The sequence below is a fragment of the Colletotrichum costaricense genome (assembly GCF_030867565.1).
Source record: "Colletotrichum costaricense strain IMI 309622 chromosome Unknown Scaffold_1.1, whole genome shotgun sequence".
Classification (NCBI taxonomy): Eukaryota; Fungi; Ascomycota; class Sordariomycetes; order Glomerellales; family Glomerellaceae; genus Colletotrichum; species Colletotrichum costaricense.
Window position 1 is genome coordinate 1,029,034 of NW_026848230.1, and position 17,502 is coordinate 1,046,535.

Here is a 17,502-nt window from a genome sequence, read left to right on the forward strand (position 1 = left end):
TCTCCTTATCGCCCTTTTCATCATGACCTCCACCTACCTTATACCAACATCACCACCACAATTTTTAACGGATTAGGCTATTTGTTTCGGCGAATTCTGCAAGTCATGTAATGAAAGTATCTCAGTTGGATACCGCTAAGTATTGGTTTACTTGTAAGGATAGCAGCCGTCATGTGATTATGTGGTTAATTACTTTACGTGTGCATTGGACGGTGTGCCATTTGCTACCCATAACATAGAGCAAACAAGTCTTCGCGGTGCAAAATACTAAGCTGCTCCTGAAGCCTAATACCATAAGGCTTACCGCTACTGCTCTAGTGTGAACAGTATCTCCGAAGGGTTGCCGTCCGTTATAGAGATTCCCGCGATTCCCTTGCCAGCCGCCTTAGCCACTTCTGAAGCCACCACTCCGTAAGGACTAGCCATCAAGGTGTTCCAGCCCTTCGTCTCACCGAGGTCATTAGTCGTAGTGAAACCTCCGGCACTCTCTCCAAGCTCAGTGCGTGCGTTGCTAATCGCGGTTTGGGTCGCCGGGTCGACGATTTCGGAGAACTTGATGGACGTAACCTCGTTGATATCCAATGTCGTGGCTGTCCAAAGCTGTGTAATGACCGAGCTAAGACTGAGGCCGAGGGGAACCTGGCTTGCCCACGCTTCATTGGCAACAATTCTGTACCCGTAAACATCGCAAAGGACCTTCATAATAGCTTGTTCGCCGTTTGTGAAGCCATCGGTGTAGATCGCCTTCCAACGTCCAAGATCCTTCACGGAGTAGTCTGAGCCGCCAGTTGCGCTGCCCTCCTTTGCCGTGAAGGTGAGCTCATATCTGGTAGATTCATCTGCTGTAGCCGAATTGTGGAATGCTTGGCGCATGTCTGCCTTCTTTGCCGGCTTTCCCGGAGGCTTCAACAGCTCCGCGCGCGTATCGTCGACTGTGAAGCCCTTTGGTGGTCTAGGTCGGGGCTCGGTCGGCTCGACTGTTTCAGTAACATTTCCCTTGTACCAGTATACTGCTCCGCCATTGCTGAGTCCGAGGGGGATCAACGAGTTGATATCGATAATAAGACCTCCTTCTTCCTTTGACTCTCGCAGTACGCAGTCTGCGATAGACTTGTCCGACCTTGAATCATATCCACCCCGAGGCAGAATGTAGCCGACCTGGTCGAAGTTGCCGTTGGCGGGAATCATCCAGATATTGTCTTCCTTGTCGTAGCCAACAACACCGCAACGGATACGGTTACCAGTGGCCTTTTGGAGGACTTGAAGAAAGGTTAGCTACGGGATACAGCTTTGGAGTTTGGCCTCGGTGGTGAGGACTGGTGTCAAGACTTACCAGAGCCATCTTTGTCGCCACCGTCGACTACATCGGCGGGCAGATACCAGGGATCAACCTTTCCCATTGGTTTCCAGACAGCTTCGCTGTCATCTCCAGGTAGAAGGTCATCGGTTTGAGCCTTTACAGCAATCAGGCTGAATGCGCCCCAAAGGGCCAACTTTTGAACGTTGATCATGGAGTACTGCATGCTGGTCTGGGTTCAATGTTCAAGAGCAAATCTTTGAAGTCTCGCTCAGATGAAGCTGGCTATTGATGCTCGGGAATTCAAGAGTATTCGTATATACTTGTGCCCCTGCCATATCCGTGCATCCTCTCAGTCAGCTTAAGGCCTCATTTACCAGCAAACCATAAGAATGGGCTCAGGGCCACTATGGCGTAACTTTCTTTGAGTGCTTCCATACTTCGTCACTTTGGTTCTTTGACATCACTGTATTTGGGTTTGCCCAGGAATAAAAGGCAACTGTCAGGCCTCCGTTATAGCAAGTCAACCACCAAGCCATGAGAGGTTTGGTTGAAATTGCCTATGGGCCTAATAACGAAGGTAAGTTTTAGTCCCTTGGTCGCCTCACTGTGTTTTCCCTCGCCAAGAATGCCGTTCGTGCTATTCGCTGACTGGGCGCTGTGAGTAAGTTTGTCGAAATAGTCTCCGGTTCGGATATAGCCGCCAATTTGGGTTTCAGCGATTAATTCAACTACACTCCACTCCTGGTGCGGCTCCCCCGAATACTAAAGAGACGCTAAATGTCTGATTTCGCCTTAAGATGAGCTGCTCCCAACATCCCAACTACCACCTGAAGCCAGAATAGAGTTTGCACTGCTTCCGAGGTGCCGAAAAAGTATGACTCGGGCGTGTTTCCGGTGAAGCCTTTCCCAACATCATTGACTTTAGTCACAGTAGCCCAGGGCCATCACTTGGCCTTCTGCTAAGGACTCATCGGTTATGCATGTTTGATTGGTTTCCTTATTGCCTTCATCCTACGTGAACAACGCATGAGGACTGTCGAAACAATCGTCCCAGGTGTTTCCTGCAGAGGCATAAAATCTCTCTAGGACCTCTTTAGCTGCGACTGGAAGATAGATTCCCATCCTCTGACTGTCTTCCTTCATACGCCCCAGGACGAAGCTCCGCATGGACAGGTTTCCACTCTTCGCCTCAAACCCGGCCACAATCATTGGCCATGTGGTGCAGATCTTCAATGCCGAAGAGGCAAGCGAAGCTTCGAGAAAAGAAAACAGCCTGTCACGATGGGTTTCCTTGACGGTCATCCAATCTTTCGAGAAAGGAATGACCTTCACACTTTGCAGAGAGGAAATACCGAACAGTGCCACGGCCGACCGATAGGTCTTGGCCATTAAGAGGTGTCCATCTGCTAAAGGCTCCGTGCTACTAGACCAGACTTCAGGCGAATAGTCTAAAATCTTATCTAGGAGACGCTCTGCCTCAATCCTGATCGAGGTGAGAGGTACTCTAGGTTGAATGCATGTTGCTTGGAAGCGAAGGCGGTTGATGTGAATGATGTCGATGAGTAAGTCGACTGGACATGGAAGCTGGGGATAATATCCAATCGAGAAAACGTCCTTCACTACATTCCGTATATTGTAGTTTGCGACTGGCGACATTTGGTCGTGGGCGGGGCTAGTTGTATTGGCGAGATTCTCGATGCTAATAGATAACGGACCGGAGTTAGTAGCAGGAGACGTTTGCTGTGATTACCACGCTGAAGCAAGGCTAGTCTCTTCTAAACCCTGTAGCCTAAAACACATATTGCACAGGAGACACTCACACTTTACAGAATAACACTAGGGACTTGAGATGCGGCGACTTTTGACAGAACGCATCCCAACCACCACGCATAGCAATCAACGCAGCAAACCCATTCAAGTGGACACGCCAGTTAGGCTCTGTTGCACTCCCCATAAGCTACATTCCATCAGTGTCAGGTTGCGCACGGGTTTAACGGCATTTTCTCCCTTACATCACCGAAAAGGAAGACGATTACGCCAGCCAGAGTTGCATCAGAGCATCGCGTACTCTCGTTCTCGATGTCCTTATTTAAAGCCTGGATCGCTGTAAGACGATGTTGATAGGCCCTAGCTCTGACCTCAATTGCGTAAGCGTCATTCCTTGCAGGCGATAGGCGTGACATCCGGTGCTCGATTGCCATAGTGACTAGGCCATGCCGTCGGTATGGTCTCATAGCGTGGATGTGGGAAATTGGTACAACCCACGGGCTCTTAGTGAGCTGGTTCTCGTAGAAGTATGGGTAAACTTGTTCGTTCCCTATGGGTACCGAGGTGCTTGTCAGCCCAAATCTTTTGGCATGCTCAGGTAGATCCATTGGGATAGCATGGTTCTGGAGCGCTGTTTGGAAGTCTGACTAACAATAAAATGAAGCCTCAGCAATGTCGCATGTTTCCGTCCGGAGCTCTTGTCCGGGAAATACATGGATAAGCTGTACCCGGCGACCTTCTTCTTCTGGAATTTTTGGTATCGCCTTTCTTTTGCCGCTGCCTTTCAAACCCTTCTTGGCGATGTCGATTTTATCAGTTTTCGGTTTTCGTCCGCTCCTCCATGTCCGCGTTGTAACCTGATTGGGGGCCACCCAGGTCAAAGGCTTCACGTTCTCATACCCAGGGCACACTATGCCGCTAAGCTTGCACCTGGAGCATACGGGACGTTTAGAATCGCAGACCAAGCCCCGGCGCTGACATTCCCAGCAAAATCGCCTGGTGCTGCCGCTGCCGGCGCTATTGTCGTCGAGGCTCTCTGACGCACCAGTAGAGGTGCGCGGCTCTAGTGATGGCGCCATCGATCTGACTGGGAGGCGGGAAATTGAGGGGAAAGACTTGTACGTTTTAGGTTATTGGAGGTATTGATAGGAATCGCCCGTATATATCGCCGGCCCGGGGTCGGTTCGTAGTACGTGTGCCTCCTGAGGGCGGGAGAGCTACCCGCCCTGCCCGCGTAGAAGAGGGGACGTTCCGCGGACGCCGGTGACTGGCGATGCGAGACACTCGGTGGATACTTGCAGCTCTTGGCTCACTCCTTCTGCTGATCGGTCAAGGCCTCACAAAAACCGTGTCATTCCAGCTTGATCTAGGGGCTGGCTGCAAGGGACAGCCAATTGTGCGAAGAACAATGTCTGAACTAGAGCCGGAAGAGGCACTTTTTACTTTGTAGCAGTACAAAGCAATATTGGGCTTCTCACTTGCCTTGCAAGACTGGGAATACGTATTTAGCGAGTTGGTTCCGTGAACCAGGGTTGTTGTGATGCATATTGGTTGCTTCTCAAGCTTTAGTGAAAGTCCCAATAGGGCCTGCAGCATTCGATGTGTAACATGATGACGCAAGCCTGATTCTTCCAAGCATTTGTCGTAAAACCTGTTCCGAGATGTAAGTAGTCAGAAAACACCTGACGTTTTCGGTTAGCCCTGCTTCACAAGTGTGGATGAAGCTTTCAACTTTTAATGAAATACCGGGGCTTATCAGGTTTTGGAAAATCATTTGGAAGTGAAACCAGCCAGTGAGTAGTAGCGCACAAGACGGCGAAGATGTATACTGTCTGGTAGGACAAAATGGCTTCTTTGCATTTAGACTCGGAGAAAATCTATCTGGGTCACGCCCGTAAAGTAGTACAGATCAGTAGATACTACTCTCCTTCCTTCTCGAATCATGCATCGTCTTGATTTGACTAAGTGCACGAAGAGCACATGCACGGAAGTCAACATCGACCGAACAACCCCGAAGATAGAACTTCGAGGATAGAAGAACCGTCTCCTCAAGGACTGTAACTTTGATTGGACCCGGCACCTTAGCATCTCAAAAGACAGTTAGGAGTATTTTCGTAGACTCGAGCAGATAATTGCTACAGACCGCCGATGGCTCTTTACCGGAACTTCAGCCCATGGAATCAGCACATTGTTACCTGAGGCCAATGCTGCAACGGCAATAACAGATGGGTCTGATTTCCCCATCAGACTCAGTAGGGGTGTAAGTTATTCGATCGTAGAGCCCAGAAAATGGCTAGAACGCAGTCTTTACTTTTGTCAGCCATGTGCAGAGAATTAGCCGGCCCTTTGCACACAGCCGCGCGCGAAAGGACAGATGGTCTCCCCTGCCAAGGATCCGCGAAATCAGAATTGGCAAGTTGGATCCGTGTAGATCATCCCGAAAAGCGTCGCGTCTCCGGGGCATGACACATGTCAGGCTTGCCAGCCCACATCAGACCCTTTGCAGACGGACAGAGTCTCCGAGCTACAGCCTCGGCATTGACAAAACTTTATGTACTTTGACTACCATATCTTAGAGGGTGAAGAGATCATGCTTCTTTATCCGTGCTCAGAGCCGCTCCTCATTCATATGATGGCATCGAGGCTTGTAAGGTTACATGGGCACCGAAGAGAAATCATGAAGTAGGAATTTTCCTCTCAGGGAGATATCCGATGTGGCCTGTTGTCAACTAGACTAACACCTGTTGCAAAGAAAAACACTGTAGACCCAGCTTTCTTGGCCATCGGCGGTGATTCTAAACTTGGTCTTGTCTCTTGAAGTTTCTTGAGGCTGTGCAACATTTCGGGCACGGATATCAGCCCATCTATGTATTTGATACACTTCGCAATGGCCGCCAACAATGGAGACGTTATGCAGCAATTGGTCGTTGAATGGCAAATAAGAGAAACAGAAAATAGTACAACGCAAAAGCTGAAGCGTGGGTTCTGGGCTTAGCTTAGATGTGGGATGGTATGTACACAACTCATGGTAGAGCATGTTGTATTTTGCGGCATCAGGTTAAGGACATAGAAAGGAGATACAAGCCGAAAACCCCATTGCTCTAGGTATGAGAACAGCGAGTAACTGGCATAGAGTGCCAACTGGTCAGAGTGTATGTGGGTAAAGATTTGCCCGCCCCTTACAACTGTACGCGGAAGAGCTCCGACGGGGTCCTTGTCCGTCAAGGTTAAGCATGCCATCGCGGGGGTGGGTACACACCTATTTACAGTTTAGCATCTGGCTAGGGTTCGTTTAAGGTGTCAGCCATCTGCATCTATCTCCACTATGCTGGTAAACTCCGGCTGTACTCTTTTGCGATCGTCGAGAGACGACGTAATCGCTCTCCTGTAATCTCGTCATTCCCTCAAGGACTTTCGGAGAGTTGACTAATCCGCCCGGTCTACATGACAGCCCTCTTCAGGTGGGCAAGACATTGTGACAGGTCATTTGTCAATATGTAAAAGGGCTTAAGCTTAAAGAAAGTGCCGTCTTTTTTCTCATTTGCGCGATTCATACCTTTGAGTTGACATCCTTAACGCTAGAATTCTGAAAGAAGTAAACTTCGGGTACGGGTGAGATTAGCCCTTAGGAAACGCCTTGTAGCAAAATAATGCTCAGCCTGAAGTATCTAGCCGCAGGTCTCGCATAGTAGTTCGACCGGGTCCACCGTCCTCTCCACCGTTGCACAACGAGGCGGTAATCGAGTCCGCTGTGCCGCGTTCCGAGACGGAAGCATATTGGCCCCGGGGTACTGAAGATCTCTGAAGATCTGACTGCCTATCCCGGTAGCCCTATAGCAGAAAATGTCCTCCCCGGTATGCTTACGTGAACTACTGCCGTGTCGTCGTTGTGCAATGTTGTGACGGATACTTGATAACAAGAAGTGGGCTGTCCAGTAAATTGCCAGGGCTGTTCCACCCAGCAGTTGGCGCCACCTCAGGGGCAATGATGGTGGTAGGTAGAGCGTAGTCAAGGGGGGTCCCCATGCTACAGACAAGAGTTGGAGGCTGTGTGTCTCGTTGAAAATACCACCTCCCTCGTCCGCGAAAGGCAGGTAGACGCTACACCGAACGAGGATCAGATGATGGTATTGCTTAGTTCATACGGTTCTAGTCTACAAGCTTGAGCTATTGTCTACCAGCAGCTTGTCAAAGGGGCAGGAGCATGCGACTTTGTGAAATACTAAGGTAGATACAGGCAAGGTCTGGGCCCTTTGGGCCCGAGTTTAGGTCCGGCTATTGCACCCAAGCGCGTTTCTATCCACCACCATGTGCGCTGGGTGCCAGTAATTAGACTGTTTTATGCGGGGTGCAGAACGGGACTGCATGAGGTACAGTACTTTGCTCGGCTTTTTGACCTAAATTGTAGGATCCCTGAATAGCATCGATATCGACAGACTGTACAGTCGTCCACATGTCGGTGTTCCCGCTGCCCTAGCTGTGACCCAGATTTAGGAAGTATTCTGGAGAGGGCATGAATCGTTCGAGTTTGAATTACGCGTCCTTGCTCAACTTATGGAAAAGTACGATGTCTTGAAGTGTACAAAAGGAACGCGGCTTCGCATCCTGCACATGATCTTGTTTCATGGACCACTCAGCATTCTTTACACTCACTCAGTCTTTCATTCACAAAAGCTTGTCTCTCATTATGTTACCACTCATGCTTCTTGGCGCCCTGGCGCCAAGTGTTCAAGCCGTTGCCCTGACCAAGGGTAACACGACCTTTGAGCAACAGTGCGCCTCTTTTGCAACTTCTCTACGTATCAACGGGGCCAACTCCACCGCCTCCGAGTACGTCCCAGCAGGAACCACCTTGCAGTTCCCGAACGCGGATCCCACTTGCAGTCGTCCCTCTCAGAATGTCACGGCCAACATCTGCCGTGTCACCGCGCGCATCGCTACCTCGCCTCGCTCTGGTCTCAAGTTCGAAGCTTGGCTGCCCGAGAACTGGACCGGCCGCTTCCTCAGCACCGGCAACGGCGCCCTCGGTGGCTGCGTTCAGTACGAGGATCTCGCGTATGCGTCCTCCCTTGGCTTCGCTTCCGTGGCCACCAACAACGGCCACGATGGCATGAGCGGACTCCCGTTCCTGAACAACGAGGATGTGATCGAGGACTTCGTGTACCGCGCCCTGACGACTGGTGTCGTCGTCGGCAAGGACGTTACCAAGTCATTCTACAATAAGCCCCATACGAAGAGCTACTATCTCGGCTGTTCTACTGGAGGCCGTCAGGGCTTCAAGCAGGCTCAGGCTTTCCCAGAGAACTTTGACGGCATCGTCGCCGGAGCGCCGGCCTTCTCCTTCAACAATCTCACCTCCTGGAGTTGCCACTTCCTTCCCCTCACCGGCCAGCAGGGCGCGGACACCTTCATTCCCATGACCATGTGGCCGACTATCCACGATGATATCCTGGCCCAGTGCGACGAGCTGGACGGCGTCAAGGACGGCTTCCTCGAGTCCCCCGACCTCTGCGACTACAAGCCTGAAAGCCTCCTCTGCGGCGTCAACAGCAACCAGACAGACGCCTGCCTTACCCAGAAGCAGGTTGAGACCCTCCGTGGCATCTACGCGCCCCTGATCGACGCCTCTGGCGACCTCGTCTACCCGCGCATGCAACCCGGCGCCGAGCTCAGCGGTGCGCCGCAGACCTACTTCAACGGACAGCCCTTTGGTGCCTCTGACTGGTTCAAGTACGCGATCTTGAACGATTCGACCTGGGACCCGGCCACGATTACTCCCGAGGACTATGTGCGCTCATCGAGCCTGAACCTCTTCAACGTCGAGACCTGGGACGGCGACCTGTCCCCTTTCCAGAACCGCGGTGGAAAGCTCCTGCACTACCACGGCCTCATCGACGGCACGATCTCCAGCGATAACTCGCCCAGGTACTACGAGCACGTGTCTCAGACGATGGGTCTGGCCCCGGCCGAGCTGGATGAGTTTTACCGTCTGTTCCGTATTTCCGGCCTTGCTCACTGCAGTGGTGGCACCGGAGCTGCGTTCATCGGTAACCAGGCCAAGAACATGGCGAGCCTTGACCCTGAGGAGAACGTCCTCATGGCTATGGTCCGCTGGGTCGAGGAAGGTGTTGCCCCTGAGACTGTTACCGGCACCGCTTTTGTGAACAACACAGTGAGCGCTGGCGTCGACTACAAGCGTCGCCACTGCCGCTGGCCGACACGTAATGTCTTTAAGGGAACTGGGGACTACAAGGATGAGAACAACTGGGAATGTGTGCCGATCTAAGGAAAAGGTCTTCGTGGTGACAGGAATTGATCCAGTAAGTCAGCTTGTCGATACGTGTATTTACCAGATGGCAGTTCCGTATGTTTGTGCGGATACTTAAAATACTATCCACGTACATAATGTTCTTCCAACTCCCTAGAGACTTTCCATCGTAGAAAGGGAACTCGATAACTTTGAGTAGCAAATGACGCGGTGATACCCTGTGACACTTCAATATGATGCATATTGTTTCAGATGAGTTCAAATTCGACAAGGTCTGTCAGCAAGAAGTGCAGTCATGAATATTCGTAATTATTAGTACTAGGTGTATAATCATTCCGACGTTAATCCAAACGGTCCTTGCTTCTAGACCTTTGGCTAGCCTCCTGAGAGGGGGCTAATGACTGGGAGCCGACTTCGACAACGCTCATGTCCGACCGAACGTTGAAGGTTCGGCCTCTCCAGTTCACCGTAGAGCCGCAGAAAACAGCCCAAACCCAAATGGGAAGGGCCAGAAACTCTCTTCCGAGCCACGCGGGCAGCCATTCCAAGAAGGACCTCGGAGGTGCTCCACCAGGTGTCGCGGTGCCCCTGGCAAACTTTGGCGTGTTCTCGTCCACTTCAACAGTGTACCCAGCATGGAGGCGGTTGTATGTGAACCAATCACACGCCATCCAGATAGTTGTGAAAGCCGTCCAGTAGAGGCCAAAGGCGCCCCAAGTCTGCGATGTTCCAAAGGTGCTGTGGAACCAGGGGAGAGTGGTAACAGCGAAAGCAAAGTAGCCGCAACAGGTCAGGCTCTCAACACCAGGCTCGACCAAAGTGGCGGCGAGAACGGTCCACTTGCGCGCGCGAAGCCATCGAGCGCGACGGGCAAAGTATGCGTGTACGGACATGCCGGCCATTGGTTGAACTGCAAGGTCGCCCATGACGAGTCCGTGGTTCTTCATGCCCGGCAGACTCGACTTCCACAATAGATCGCCAATCAGGTGATCCTCGCAGATGTACTCGGAGAAGTAGTTGATGCCCTTAGGTAGGTTCTTGTTGGGTAATATCGGGTTTTGGGCTGGGTCCGTTACGGTGTCCAGATGCGATTTGCGAAACATGTTGCTCTTGCCGACGGCGCAGGGGGCTACGCCAACGGTGTTGATCGCGCTGTAAAACTTGGCGTGACTTGTGGCCATGAATATCTCATCGAGTCGGCCTCCGCCTTGGCTCTTCGCATACTCGAGGAACGAAACACTTTGGCCTTTGCCGGTGATGTGTTGCGAGGAGCTAGAGTCGGGGGTTGAATATAGGAGCGTCTGCGTCTCTGCTGAAACGTCTCCTCGAGACACCGTATCGACGACGATTGGCAGAAGGTGTACAAACTTGTACGGCCTGACTTGTTTACCATCCGGCCCGTATCCCAACAGCTTGTCAACCATCCGACCAGCCACGCCCTTGGCAACCCAGATGTTGCAGTCCATGACCCAGATGATGTCTCCTTTGGCTTCTCGATATGCGCGACTGATGTTTCTGATCTTTGGGTTTGGGCCCAGGTTGTCGATGTGGCCATCAGTGCCATGCAGTAGCGGATCTTCCTCCTCAACCAAGACTCGAGCATCGAAACCAGGGAAATCCTGTACTATCTTCACTAAGACGGGGTACGCCGGATCGCTCTTTTCGGCCACGCAGAGGTGGATCGTCAGCTTGTCGCGCGGGTAGTCTTGTCTGAACGAGGACGCTATGCATTCATAGAGACCATGCTCAAGACCCTTGACAGGACGGATGATGGTGATGTGCGGTACATCTTCTTTGCTCAGAGAGGGGGAGACGGCGGGTCGCAGGCGAGACGAGTACGAGAGGAAGCTGAAGAAAGTCAGTGGATGGTCCGCATCATCTAGAACTACACTCACATTCTGACGATACCAATGGATTGCACTGCGTAGACAAATGTGCTCCATCCAGCACAAACGATCGCAATAGCTTGCGCCACGGATGACCAATCTGCCATTATGGGATCGAGACCGTTTTGCGCTGCGCGATGCGCGGAAAGGGGGGTTTGAGATCAAGGATAGCTGGTGCGCCCAAATACCATGAGAGGGGGTAAACCGCGGCAGAAAGGAAAGGAAAATTCGTCACGAAGTCGCCGACAACATGGCAATGATCAGACTCCCGAATCCTACCCAGAAGCGAGGAAATTGGAAATTGGCCGTAAGCTTAGCGGAGACGGGGCCGATAACCTTACAAAAGTCGGTAGGACCGGAGACTGGGAGTCGCGTGGCATGGGATTTCGACGCGCCCCACCAAGCTCGAAGCTTGAAATTGTGACCACCAGCCACATAAGGTACCTTAGGAGTAGTGACTGTGGCGGGAGCTCCGATGGAATCTGAGGCTTGAGCCAGACTGGATTAGGTAAGATTCATCATATACCTGTGGGCTATCCCCACCCGAGTTATTCCGGCCGGAGGTGAAAGCCGGGCCTGAGCACGGACCAGTGGGTGAGCGAGCCTTGAAAGAGTCAGACGGCGGGGGCTTTGACGGAAGCGAGCGATGGATACGGCGGAGACCTTTTTCTACGCTGAAATTTTCTGCGAGCAACACCGTTTTCTTCCTTCACCATCCACACATGTCTACCGAACAGGATCGAGCTGCCTCGAAAAAGTGAGGTGATTTCCGGCTTGCATGGCCCAATTGACGGGTGATCTGTCGGCTGGACGGGTGGAAAATTCCTCAATCAAGTAAGTTGCTACAACGTTCTCTCAATCTCTTCTTCCCTTGGTCCATGAGGTGGTTGCCGCGGTTGGCCCAGCCCTGCTCGTCGCGATGACTCTATTGCGCGGTTGAAAAAGGTTACCTGGGCTGCCCCTCCACCTGAATGTTTGCTATGATGACACCTATTACCCATTGTGCGAAGAGTGCGTCTTCATTGAACCTCTGTGCCGCGAAACAATATAGACTACAACGGTATCTGATGCAAACTTTGGACACAATTCTTTCTGTTCTTCAAGCACTGAGCCATGGACAATAAGCTAACCAGTGCCCAAAAGACAGACATGATTTGCTAGCACAATGTCGCAAACTAAAAATACGGCTTCACAGCCGGCGCAGGCTACGATGCCTGCCCAGAGCTCCTCCAAGTCTCCCACGACGTCGCGGCCGCGAGGCCCTCCGTTGCACAAGATTTACGAGTTGCCTGCTCCCATACGGACATTTCCGCTTCCTAGCTTTTATCCGAATAATCCAATTTCTCTATTCCATGTCCTTTTCGCATGGACGAAACAAGCCTTGTTCCCACCGCCTGCTGAACCGTCCACTGTGCACGAGGGTCTCTGGTCCCCAGAATCCAAATCTGTCAACATCATCGACGAAAAGTCCATGCGCGCGCTGTGGGAACAAGGGTTCTACGGCAAGGGCAACTTAAGTCGAAGTGAGCCCAACTGGTTGAAGCGCGAGCATGTCAGGCGAGGCCTGGTGCCAGGCCAGGTCAGCGAGCTGGTAACAGCCAACAGACGTGAAGAGCGAAGGCAGATGAAGTGGGAGAGAGCCAAGACAGAGCAAGAAGCCATCAGACAATTACGACTCCAGGAAGCCCAGTTGGCGACTCAGGTGTCAGGAGATGGCGTAGTCAACTCTGCTGCCCTGGTCACCGAGGCTGACGCCATCCTTGATGCAACGAACAATGATGATCCTGAGCGAGAAGCCTCGACAGACGCGGATACACTGCCTGAGCCACTTGTTCCCCTTAAATCAGCGCTTGCCGCCCAATCCAATCACCTGCAAACCAACGGTGTCGATACGATAACAGTGGCGCCCGTCACTGAGCCCGAGGCTATCGGCCAAATTTCTACCAAACCCTCGACCTTCCAAGGGGCATCTACAGCTATCGAGCCAGCCAAGATTGTCAAGCCCAGTGACTTCCTTCATTCGGCCCAAGATCTTGAGGCTGTCGACGAATCCGAAAAGGCCCTACCGGTGGATCAAGTGCCTTTGACGCCGCTTCCTGTCGCATGGAATGCTCCCGTTGGCCCGTTACAACTGCTGTGCCTTCCCAACTCGCATAGTCTGTCTGCGACAGCAAACTCAACTGAGACTGAGACGTTGAATGGTGGTGCTCGGCAAGTCAATGGCATCCACGAGCCTACTACATCACAGGAAGTTAGCTTGGGTTCCTCCGAGCCCCAAGCCAATGAACCACTCGTCAACGGCATCTCAACTGTATCAGCAAATGCCTCGCCGGTTGGGCCCCTGGAGCTTTTATCTCTCCCCAACGCCGAGCCTATTACCAACGGAACGATAAATGGCGACCACGCCACGATGACGAACATTAATGAGAGCCCCGTTACCGACACTACTCCCTCCGAAACACCAAAGCTGTCGACAATCCATGAAGACGTGGGCGTGAACGGCCATCTGATCAACGACTTGATAACGAATAACAATGGTGACAAGATGCTTCATCAAAATGGTTTGAGCGGGGTGGCAAAATCCGCTGTCAGCTCTACCGAGATCCCATCAACACCCAAGTCGGCCAAACGTCGCAAGAGCGTTCGCTTCTCGCCCAAGGTTGAGTCGGCCACATATCAGCTGTCCGACCCGCCTAGCCCCAGACTCGCTCTTTTCAACGGAAACAATGGAAAGGCGACACCGCCTGTCAATGGCACGCCATTGGGCCCTAGCGTCTTGGAGACAGATTCGGAAGAGGCGACTAGATCTGATGATGTCAAAAAACTTGAGAAGCTAGACGATGTCCCTGCGGAGCCAGTCGAGGTCGTGAACAAGGAACATCTCCAGCTCACATCCGAGGAAGCATTCTTCCTGGCTTTCGGCATGGGTGCTCTACGAGTTATCGACCCCACCACCAAGACTCCGATCCCGACTCCTGAGCTGTTCAATCTCTTTAGACAATACTCCTACTTCCCCCGTCGCTCTACAGAGGAGCTCCAGCCGGATGATGGATTTCTTGTAAATTACGCCGTGTACCATCACTTCCGCTCCTTGGGATGGGTTCCCAGAGCAGGTATCAAGTTTGGCGTCGACTGGATGCTGTACGCCAAAGGACCCGTGTTTGATCACGCAGAGTTCGGCGCCATCCTCCTACCATCCTATTCCCACCAATGGTGGAAGGACAGTGACCGCAAGATCCCGCGTAAGACCTGGCACTGGCTTCACGGGATCGTTCGTGTCCTCTCCCACGTCCAGAAGAGCTTGGTTTTGGTCTACGTCGACATTCCGCCGCCTCCTCAATTGGAAGAGGCGATGAAGAAGGGGCCGGCCGAGGTCTTTAAGTTGTACAAGATTCGCGAAGTTATGGTTAAGCGGTGGTCAAGCAACCGCAACAGATGATTTCCCGCATTTCATATTCACGATCTGGGCGGGCGTTGGGAAAAGGCATGGAAAAGTTTGAGTCTTAGGCGAATGATACAAGCCTGGTCTTGGGCATGGTTTGGCGGTGCTGACCATGCATGGGGATCCATGGTTTACACGAATATTGGGGAGTGTCTATGCTGGCATAAGCATTGTTCACTTTGTATGAATAAAACGGAAGACTCGGACTACGGCATATTCGGCGACAGCATGCCATTGCCTTTCTTGCTACAGTAGAATACCCCACCATGAATGTAAGATGATGATGAGGCAATCTATCCTGTCAATTCACAATCGTCTCGGTTCACGAGTATGCAGGTTTACCTGGCGTTTGCAGTTTTCTCCTTTTCCCCACGAGTCACGTCTTCGGCCTCCCGCGGGTTAAACGGGGGTGCTTTCGCCGCCCCCCGGCCCCGGAGTCAACGTCTGTTCTCGGGTTGTCCAAGCCTTTACCAAGCATACCCAAGCCAATTCTTTCCTCCCCTTCATCACAGAGCCCCCCTTCACAAGTTGACACCGCACCATGACCACTCAAGCTTTGCATCATGGCACCAGGTGGCCAAGACTCGGGTCCTCGTGTCCTATTCGGACGAACTGCGACGGTCAATCTTATTCCAGGGACCGAGCCAACCCCACACCGCGCATATGGATTGGGAATGGTGGTGTTTTCCCCGACCTCGCCCCGAAAACCCCGCGATCTATCTGAATCCTTCTAGAGATCTAACTGGGCTAGGTGCCGTCCGCTCGCCCGGCGTGCAGGAGGGTAGCTGAGGCTAATGCCGGCGACAGGAAATGGAGTGGTGTGGTGTTCAATACCTGCAGCAGATGACGTGAGTAGCATCTCTGCTCAATTCAATTTCCTGCCAATCCCAAACCTAGCACAAGAGAAAGAAAAAAAGATGAGACGACGGGAAAGCTAAGGAGCCACGGGAGCTTTAGTCTGCTCGAAGAGCTAATTTGTCTCGGAGAATCGTTGCATTCCTCCACCAGTTCCGAACGTGGCTAAGCTTTTGGGGGAGTCGGGGGGGGCCAGGGGGGAAAAGGCAAGAGGGGTAATCTACTAAACTTTGTCTTCATCCCATTGACGGAAGAAAATTCCCAAGCTACGGCTACTACACCATCGCGAGTGGGGGACAGCCAAGTATCCCAGCATCATCCCAGACCTGCCAGGGGTGTGGAGTAAAGTAGGTACAGGCCGTTTCCATTTGCCTTTCGCCGGATTCTACGGTGTAATACCCTAAGCTTTTGTTGCTCGATCTAATTTTCCCTGCAGGACTTTGGAGATTCGGGTTCGTTCTACCAAGCGAGCGGAGAAAGAAGCTGGGTTCCTGGCCCTGGGAGGTGCGGCTGTCTGCTCGGGGTTGCATCAAGGATTCGAGAGCTTTTCCTTGGCTGCACCGGCGTTCGACCGGGGACGGCGTGGCAAGGTTCAGGTGGTAAACGAAGCTGTCGGTATACTCGTAAAGGGTAAAGGGGGACCTGAGATGGTTCTCGTATATGAAGAGGATGGGCGTCCGGTGCGACGAAGGACGTCTGCATGTGGAGTTGCTCCTACTTCCTCAGCTTCGTCTTCAGCTTCACAGTCATTACCACGCAGCACCCAGCAAGCAGCAGCACCTCCTGAAGAAGACTGGAACCAGACAACCACCACAGAAGACTCCACGATGAAGCCTCAAGCCCTCCTCTCCGCCGCGGCCTTCCTCCCGGCCTTCGTCTCGGCTGCCCCGTCAGCGGACAAGAGAGCCGCGAAGCCTCCCGCGTTCTTCCTCGCCGGTGACTCGACTACCGCGGTGCAGTCTACTGGTGGTGGCGGTTGGGGCAATGGCTTCCTCAGCTTCCTGAAGAAGCCGGCGTTCGGCACAAACTACGGCCGCAACGGACGTACCACGGTCGACTATGTCAGCCAGGGACACTGGGCTACCGTCAAGGACGCAGTCAAGTCCAACACGGCCAACTTTGATGTCTATGTGACGATTCAGGTGAGTCTTATACTGCCTCATCCTTACCATCACCTTCTCGGACCTGCTAACACGGCTATCAAATAGTTCGGCCACAACGACCAAAAGCCCGAAAAGAACATCTCCCTCGACCAGTACCAGACAAACCTCGGCAACCTCGCCAAGGAAATCAAGGCCCTCGGCGCGACGCCCATCCTCGTCACCCCTCTCACGCGCCGCAGCTTCAACTCGGCGGGCGTCGTGACCAACAACCTCTCCAACGAGCGCGAGCGCACCATCGCCGCGGCGACGGAGACCAAGACGACCTACATTGACCTCAACCTCAACAGCCGCAAGTACGTCCAGGCCATCGGCGAGACAAAGGCCCACTCGTACAACCTCGTCGAGAGCGACAACACGCACCTCAACGCCGAGGGCAGCGTCGTCTTTGGACGGTTGGTGGCGGACCTTGTGCTGCAGAAGAACAAGGGGCTCGAGCAGTGGTTCACGCCCAACAAGACGTTGAGCGATGAGATTTGGAAGGCGATTAACAGCTCCACTGTCTAAAAGGGGCTTCTGGGGAAAGGCCTGTACTTTCGTATTTTTCGTATTCAACTGGATGTTGATAATATCTATTGAAATTGCTTCATAACCTTGCTTCGTTGTCAATGATTGTTATGGTGTAAACTTTGCTAGAAATGTGAGATTTGAACTTTGTGGCGGGCAGAATGTTACACATGCTTTGATGAGTGTCTAGGAGCCCTCATTCTTACTCGTCACTTTTCTTCAAGTCTAGAAAGTCAGTCCTGTGGATCCAGTGCAGGGGCCGAATGTGACAGTCCATAAGTCAAGCGAACTCCCTAGCATGATCTTTTACTAAATAT

General features: G+C 52.4%; 8 protein-coding genes across 8 annotated transcripts; 4 read left to right on the forward strand and 4 right to left on the reverse strand.

Annotated features, from left to right (window-relative positions):
* Positions 1–306: 306 nt before the first annotated feature.
* CCOS01_00385 (uncharacterized protein) lies at positions 307–1,523 on the reverse strand (the record flags this gene model as incomplete). The annotated part of the gene is made up of 2 exons (XM_060448582.1): positions 307–1,259; positions 1,334–1,523. The coding sequence occupies 2 exons, from the start codon at positions 1,521–1,523 to the stop codon at positions 307–309; spliced, it is 1,143 nt and encodes a 380-aa protein (XP_060320020.1).
* A 788-nt stretch (positions 1,524–2,311) lies between these two features.
* On the reverse strand, positions 2,312–2,956 carry CCOS01_00386 (C6 zinc finger domain-containing protein; the record flags this gene model as incomplete). The annotated part of the gene is made up of 1 exon (XM_060448583.1): positions 2,312–2,956. One exon carries the CDS (start codon positions 2,954–2,956, stop codon positions 2,312–2,314), a length of 645 nt encoding a protein of 214 aa, XP_060320021.1.
* A 275-nt stretch (positions 2,957–3,231) lies between these two features.
* CCOS01_00387 (C6 zinc finger domain-containing protein) lies at positions 3,232–4,146 on the reverse strand (the record flags this gene model as incomplete). The annotated part of the gene is made up of 3 exons (XM_060448584.1): positions 3,232–3,257; positions 3,369–3,617; positions 3,720–4,146. 3 exons carry the CDS (start codon positions 4,144–4,146, stop codon positions 3,232–3,234), a joined length of 702 nt encoding a protein of 233 aa, XP_060320022.1.
* Positions 4,147–7,754: 3,608 nt separating this feature from the next.
* CCOS01_00388 (tannase and feruloyl esterase) lies at positions 7,755–9,353 on the forward strand (the record flags this gene model as incomplete). Its single annotated transcript, XM_060448585.1, has 1 exon — positions 7,755–9,353. One exon carries the CDS (start codon positions 7,755–7,757, stop codon positions 9,351–9,353), a length of 1,599 nt encoding a protein of 532 aa, XP_060320023.1.
* A 323-nt stretch (positions 9,354–9,676) lies between these two features.
* CCOS01_00389 (ceramide glucosyltransferase) lies at positions 9,677–11,328 on the reverse strand (the record flags this gene model as incomplete). Its single annotated transcript, XM_060448586.1, has 2 exons — positions 9,677–11,183; positions 11,231–11,328. 2 exons carry the CDS (start codon positions 11,326–11,328, stop codon positions 9,677–9,679), a joined length of 1,605 nt encoding a protein of 534 aa, XP_060320024.1.
* Positions 11,329–12,386: 1,058 nt separating this feature from the next.
* On the forward strand, positions 12,387–14,660 carry CCOS01_00390 (tRNA intron endonuclease; the record flags this gene model as incomplete). Its single annotated transcript, XM_060448587.1, has 1 exon — positions 12,387–14,660. One exon carries the CDS (start codon positions 12,387–12,389, stop codon positions 14,658–14,660), a length of 2,274 nt encoding a protein of 757 aa, XP_060320025.1.
* A 333-nt stretch (positions 14,661–14,993) lies between these two features.
* Positions 14,994–15,452, forward strand: CCOS01_00391 (uncharacterized protein; the record flags this gene model as incomplete). The annotated part of the gene is made up of 1 exon (XM_060448588.1): positions 14,994–15,452. One exon carries the CDS (start codon positions 14,994–14,996, stop codon positions 15,450–15,452), a length of 459 nt encoding a protein of 152 aa, XP_060320026.1.
* Positions 15,453–16,165: 713 nt separating this feature from the next.
* On the forward strand, positions 16,166–17,185 carry CCOS01_00392 (GDSL-like Lipase/Acylhydrolase; the record flags this gene model as incomplete). The annotated part of the gene is made up of 2 exons (XM_060448589.1): positions 16,166–16,660; positions 16,727–17,185. 2 exons carry the CDS (start codon positions 16,166–16,168, stop codon positions 17,183–17,185), a joined length of 954 nt encoding a protein of 317 aa, XP_060320027.1.
* Between the last annotated feature and the right edge of the window lie 317 nt (positions 17,186–17,502).